At 40.3% G+C, this 7,081-nt stretch overlaps 1 protein-coding gene across 4 annotated transcripts in view; it reads left to right on the top strand.

Annotated features, from left to right (window-relative positions):
- Positions 1 to 1,483: 1,483 nt before the first annotated feature.
- Positions 1,484 to 7,081, top strand: part of LOC131251914 (dihydrolipoyllysine-residue acetyltransferase component 1 of pyruvate dehydrogenase complex, mitochondrial) — a 75,392-nt gene continuing 69,794 nt past the window's right edge. Inside the window, exon 1 of one of the 4 annotated variants that reach the window (XM_058252920.1) lies at positions 1,484 to 1,748. In XM_058252920.1, the coding sequence (XP_058108903.1) occupies positions 1,639 to 1,748 (110 nt within the window). In that variant the 5' untranslated portion in view covers positions 1,484 to 1,638. The remainder of the gene's footprint in view (positions 1,749 to 7,081) is intronic. The other 3 variants (XM_058252909.1, XM_058252926.1, XM_058252915.1) reach the window with 3 other exon arrangements.

Raw genomic sequence — 7,081 nt, 5'->3', positions numbered from 1 at the left:
ATTAGGCGAACAACACGCATCCATTGATATCGCCAGTTACACTATGAACGTGGAGTAACAGTAGATCTTATCGTGCATTGTGAGGTTAAGTCAAGTCGAGCTTGGATGGTCCAAGCCTATGCATAATAGTCGCGGGTCGATAGTCTGAGCCCATGCATAACAGCCATGGGTCGGTGGTCTGAGCCCATGTGTAGCAGCCACGGGTCGTTGCCATTACTCCTTTCAGAGTATTTGATACATCTATTCGTTTGGCGGAGCAGACCATTGAAAATCGCTTAGATTAGCTAAGTATCAATGTGGTTGTTTCAGGTCGGCCTCCCTTGTGGTCAGTCCAGAATTTCCCATAACAAATATCTCTCGGCCATGTCTCTCCTTCTTATCATTCTGTTAGCCAGGATTCATAAAAAATACTCCAAGTATTCTTTAAGATATTTAGTAAGTTATATTTAAAATACTCTCAGTATTCTTTAAGATATTTAGTATGTTATATTTTTTCCTTTCTATAACAAATGTTCGTTCATAATTGGTTATTCAAAATCGGTTAAAATTAAAATAAAATAGGTACACATTGAGTTACTATGAGATGGTAAGTTCAGACCTTGGCCTAAAAACATCCTCGGTGAAATAATCCTCACCCTTGAAGATGGACGGTCAACGTTTGGAGCACTTAACTATGGCCGTACCTGTCCAAAATTAAGACCCGAGGATCATCTACTTCATAATTAGACGATGTCCTCGATCGAGTAAGTAGATATTATCCTTGGGTTTTATTCCGATCCAGACTGTTGATCCGGTGGACCCTGGTAGGATGTAGGGATTTCCCAAAAATTCCCTATCGAACTTACCATAACCCTTCTAACTTTGATCAGAAATAGATGGACGGTCTACATGGAACGGAAGGAAAGCCAAAAATTGCATGGACAAGGGGTTCGTACATGGTCAGCCTTTGGGGACGATCATTTCCCGTTGAATACCATCGAAACAACGGCCTCGATCACCATTATATGGGCCCACCCATCCAAAGTGAGGGATCGAGGATACCGTGCCACATCATTTGGCTCGCTGATCATGCAATTCTTCCGGCTGCTCACCATTCCGAGGGAGTGACTTTGATACTCTGGTAGAGTGTGATGAATGATACGCATTCACTTAGAAATTGCATATTTGGCATAACATTAATTTAAATAAAACCGTACATATGATAGGCAGTAACTAGTTTAGATGTATCGTGGACCAACAAATTACTCTCCTTTGAGGTTTTAACTATAAATTTGGTGGACATTTATTGGATGGTTAGAAAAAAAACCCAATCGCCTTATTTCAACAAACAAGTGTCCACGAATCAGACTTTCAGATTTGTTACACCAATCTATTCCTGAACTGTAACTTAGGGATAGCGGTGTCCAGAATTTAGCCTGTTTAATCGGGATATATACGACGGGCATACCATTTCTAAACGCCTGCGTATCAAGCGTCACATGCAGCCAGAGTATCAAAATAACTCCCCGTTCCAAAACCCAGTCTCTCCCTCTCTTCCTCTGGCCTCTACGAAACGAAATCAACGGCAACAGCAACAGCAACAGCCGCATCACATCGTCAGATCTCTCAGAGAGAGAAAGAGAGAGAGAGAGAGAGAGAATGGCGGCCCTTTCTTCACGCCTCCGTCATCTCGTCGCCTCTCGCACCTGCCCTTCTTCCTTGTTCCAGATTCGGCATCTTACCAGCAGAACCTTCGGATCTCTCACGCGGTACTGTTCCTCTCTCTTCTAATGATGATGATGATTGAGCTATGATCTTATTAAGATGAGAATTTGCACGTGGGGCCCAACTGGGCCACCTATGATCTCGGTGGACCGTTGGATAGAAGGGGTTCAACATGAATTGAACATGGTCTCCAATATCATCTTGATTCGATGATTACATCCGTGCAATTAAGGGCCTGAAAATTGGACAGCAAGATCATGTTGTTCCTACCGTTCATTTTGCCCGGACTTAATTCTATCACTGTGATTATCCAATTATGGTTGTTTTTTGGATCATGTGAAATCTACAGGTGGATCCATCCCATCCAATTTCCTTTGTTGATCATGGTTGGGACCACTTGGGGGCCCTGCATATGAATTTGCCAACAACAACAACATGACCCCACGTATCTTTACTGAGGAAAAAGAGATTCTGTTGAGTTGATAAGAAGAGGAGAGAGATATGTGATAAAATGTGTTGGTGATCTCCACCTTTAGGAAAGACTAATTTCATTCATTATACCCATTGCAAGCATAAAACTCCCATATGTATCATTCAAATCCTAAACTACCTAAAAGTAGCTTTTATATTCTTATTCCCATATCTAGCTAGATTCCCAGGATTTCATACTATGGTGACTGACATGCTGACTCATCACTTCAGCTAACTACAACAGCGATTCACATGCTAACTCGTAAGTCATAACTACAGCCATTGCATGGGTAACAAGGATCATATCAAACAACAACAACAACAACATCAATACTCTGGCAGAGTGCGGCAGTTCATACACTGACACTTAGAAATTGTCCAAGTGATGTATGTGCCATGCAAAATAAAATGCCCGGATGGTGGGCCCGACTTTACATGGTTTATAAACTGAAATGATGAATTAACCAGTGAATTAGTTGATAATGGACATTCAGCATAAAAAGTAATCCACGGAAATCTGAGTGGTATTCGTGATGTCTTAACCAGTTGATTTGTTGATATCTGGTGGACAATCAACACAAAAGATAATCAATGGAAATATACCTGAAGATCAGGTTGTAGGAACTACGTTTGGTGTCTTGGTGGGGATTCAACATCATTAGATGTGGACATGAGGAGCGCAGGGGTTCGAGAATAAATTCCAGCATGAAGGGATTCAGCGAGTTTGTTGATAGATGAAGGTTGATAGACCTCCCTCTTCAGAGTGGGAGTTATACTTGGTCGAACAAACCAGAGGTGCTGGTGATGATTTGCCTTGATAGGTTTCTTATCTCAGCATCTTGAGAGGATATTTTCCCGAAGTTAACAAAACATAATAGAATGGGCAAATGCAGCTTACTTTTTGGCTGTTGATCAGTTTCCAGTTAGTTGGTTACAGTTGTAAAGTTTTGTCATGCTGTTTTTTTTTTTTTTTCCTTCTTCTTTGCTTTGTCTCTTTTGTATTCTTTGGCGTTTGTCCTTTCTTTAATACATTTCGTTATCATCATTTCAAAATTCCCCCGCCCCCCCCCCCCCAAAGTTAATCAGAATGCTCTTCCCAGGTGTATGTTTGATTATGTAGAAGTATACCTGGTCTAACAAACAAGATGTTCTAGCGATGAATCGCCTCATTAGGTTTCTCATATTGGCATCTTGAGAGGTTATTTTCCAAAAGGTAACCAGAATGCTCTTCTCAGGTTTATGTCCAACCATAGACCTATTTGCCTTTCATCGAAATTGGAGTTGTGGGGTCCCATGCCTTTTCGTTTCGAGGTCATGCAGTTGGATCAGCTCAAGTTCCTCACTCCAGTGATTGGATGGTGATCTTCATTCAATGTGGTGAAGATAGTTACCACTTTTGTCCTAAGCTGTCTTCTGAAAAAGAATACGAAGGATTGCAATACATCACTTTCCAATGACCTGTGGATAACTAAGGTGATTTGCTTCAGTAGATTGAGACTCTTAAGAGAAAGGAGGGCTTTGGACTCTTTCTTCGAGTGATGTGTCTAGAAATGAAGAAGTGGAGAAGCTTCTCAGCGGAACTCTTTGGAGAGAAGAAACACACTTGAGACAAAAATCTTGAAACAAATGGATCAAAGATGACAGTAATACGACGTATTTTATAAGATCCCTAGTCCTAGAAGGGAAAAATACAGCTATGTGATTAGAGACGGCTAGGCAATGCTATTGAATAAAGAGGAAATTTGCAACTGCATCGTAAATCGCTTTTGGTTGGCTTTCTCGGAAGATATCTCCTCCAGAACTCTACTCAGGGGAGTCTGATTTGATGAAATTTCTGTGGAGCAGTCGACAGAGCTTGAAGCTGAATTTTTAGAGGTGGAAGCAAAGGCTCCTATTTTCAACTCTAAGGGAGATCGTGCCTTTGTGCCAGATGGTTTTCCTATGGTATTTTCGCTGAAAGTTCCGGAAGGTTGTTGGGGCTGATCGATGGCGATGTTCAGAGAATTTCACAGCATGGCAGTACTCAACATCTCGATGGGGAGCTTCTTTCATACCTCTCATCGCAAAGAAGGATATTGTTGAAGTTGTATTGGACTATAGATGTAATAGCTTAATCAGTAGTGTCTATAAAATCATGGCTAAGTTTTGGTTAGGAAGTTGAGAAGGGTGGCTAGCTGTGTTAACTTGCAGTATTAGAGTGCTTTCGGGCTGTGCCAAACAGTGCTTGATGGGTCTTTTATTGCGAATGAACTTGTTGATGAATAAACCAAGAAAGGGCTGAAGGGTTTTCTATTTAAGTTTGATATGGGAAAGCCATATGACTACATCAATTGGAACTTTCTTATTTATCTTGGGTTGCATTGGTTTTGGTAATAAGTGATAGCATTGGATTAAGCCATGCACATTGATTTCTTGCTTTTCTATTCTCATCAATGGGACCCCTGAAAGTTTCTTCGAAAGAAATTGTAGCATCAAGCAGGGTGATCCCTCGTCCCCCCTCTTTTCCATTGTTGGCGAATTCTTATTGAAGTTACTTCGGAATGCGGTGAATGCCAATCACATCAGAGGATTGTGGGTAGGGGGCAGTGTGGTGAGTGCTACACATGTGAAATATGATGACACAATGTTGTTCAGTGACTGGTCGATTGACGATGCATGGATGCTCAAGGATATCCTTCTTCTGTTTTGTTTTGTTTTGTTTTGTTTTTAAGTAGTGATTATCTCTACGAGTAGTGTGTACTGTATCAATATCGACAGTACATCTCTTTGCTTTATCGCAAGGGAAATAAGTGTGGCGTGGTTGAAATCTCTATTTATCACCTTGGCACCCCTTTGGTGCTGGGCAGATTTGGCATTTAGTGACGTGGACAAGAAAGCTGTTGCCCCTTGTGGAAGGATAACTCTTATGAAGTTTTTCCTTGTTAATCTCCTCATATATATTATCTATCCTCAGATGTCTCATGAAATGTGCTTCTAAATTTAAATCTATTCGGTGGATTTTTTTGTGGAATGGCTTGGAAGATGTGCACAAGTTCCACCTTGTTGCATGGGATGATGTATGCGAGCCTATTAATAGAGAGGGTTTAGGCGTCAAAGATGTCCATATATAATATTGCTCTATTAGGAAAATGGTGGCAACAGATGGCTTTAGGTGAACCTATAAAAAAAGGGGATGGATTTTGGTGCACCTTCACTTTTGAGGTCGATTTTAGTCAAGAAATATGGTGATGCTTGGAATGCTTGGGATGTGGCAGTTGCTTCGAGAACAACTGGTTCTAAAATTTGGAGAGCAGTGTTGTGGGCTCAATCTTTTTGTGATGAATAGTCCAAGATTAGAGTTGGGAAAGGGTTAATGGTTCTATAAAGGTATCTTGTGAATAGATGTTCCTTTGTGTGACGAACTTGAAGAGTTGTACTTAGGTGCCGTTTGGTAAATTGAAAAATAAGGTCTAAAAATTAATTTAGCCACTAAAAGCTTAAACTTCTGAACTTATGTACTTATGAGTACTGAAAAATCCGTTTGGTAATTTGTTTGAAAAAAGCCCTAATATTTGAAAATAAGTATTTTTTTTTTCACAGAAACCTTTTGGGTAAAAACAAACCACAAATGTATGAAAATTGGCAATTTATCATATTTGCCCCCATTGTCTCAATTTCTATCTTTTTGAGAATATGAGTCAAAACATGCTATTGTCTTGCCACCAAATTTGGCACACCTTTTCCCCATCCACATACATCTCTCAAACATGACCCCTTAATTAATGGCCCATGTGCTGTACTCTTGTTGATAGAATAATCATAACCCTTCGATAATATTAAGCTTTGGGTACTGTTGAATTAAATAAATAAATGAAATAAACAAAAATTATCCACTATCTTATGGTAAGCTTTCAATCCCCACTACTTGTGGCGTGGTCCACTTGAGCATTCAATCTGCCTCATTTTCTCGCTCATGCCCTAAAATTATTTGTCAAAATGGATGGATGCCATGGATAAAACATATACATCACAGTAGGCCCCATAGATCCCCTGACAAAACCGTTTGACTTTAGCTACCCAATCTGCAGATTGCTTGTGACCTCAGCACAAATATTCTGGTGCTCGGGGCTGTGTGGAGCCCATAGAGATGTACGTGACAAATTCACTCCGTCCATCTAATTTGCAAGTCCACAATAGGACATGAGTCTAAAATTTAGGTTGATCCAAAACTTGTGTGAGCCATACCACACAAAACAGTGGGGACTGAACGCCTAGGGTGACAGAAGTTTTGTATCAGTACGATATTTAATATATATTGTTTTTGGGTTCATATGCTATAATGATCTGAAAAAATGGATGGAAGGTGTGGATCTAAGAAATACATCAGCGTGGGGCCACGTAAATTTCGCACTTAAAGAAATTTAATTCCGTTGCTTGCTGTGTGGTGCAGGGGAGCGAAGTACGTGAGACCCCGACCTCACCCAAGACGGTGCATCTTGTACTGTGGGGCTCACCTTGATGTGTGTATTCTGTATCTATTCTGTCCATCCATTTTTTCAGATCATTTTATAGCATGATACCAAAAATTAACAAGATCCAATTATCAGGTGGACCATACTCCAGGAAACAGTGGTGATTGACCACCCTACCATTAAAAATTTCTTAGGGCTCACCTTAATGTTTCAGTAGTTTTTATTTGCCGTCCAATCTGTTGATAAGTTCACATAAGCATGGATGGAGAGTAAAAACAAATATAAGCTTGATCCAAAATTTTGTGGCCCATTAATGGTCAATCACCACCGTTTCCTATGGTATGGTCCACCTGATAATTGAATCTACTTCAATTTTTGGATACTGCCCTAGAGTGATCTAGAAAATCAGATGGACGGAGTGGATACAGAATACAGGCGTTAAGTTGATGATGTAG

The sequence above is a fragment of the Magnolia sinica genome, chromosome 1 (genome assembly GCF_029962835.1).
Source record: "Magnolia sinica isolate HGM2019 chromosome 1, MsV1, whole genome shotgun sequence".
Classification (NCBI taxonomy): Eukaryota; Viridiplantae; Streptophyta; class Magnoliopsida; order Magnoliales; family Magnoliaceae; genus Magnolia; species Magnolia sinica.
Note: the sequence above shows the minus strand (reverse complement) of the source record. Positions and strands in the feature narration are given on the sequence as shown.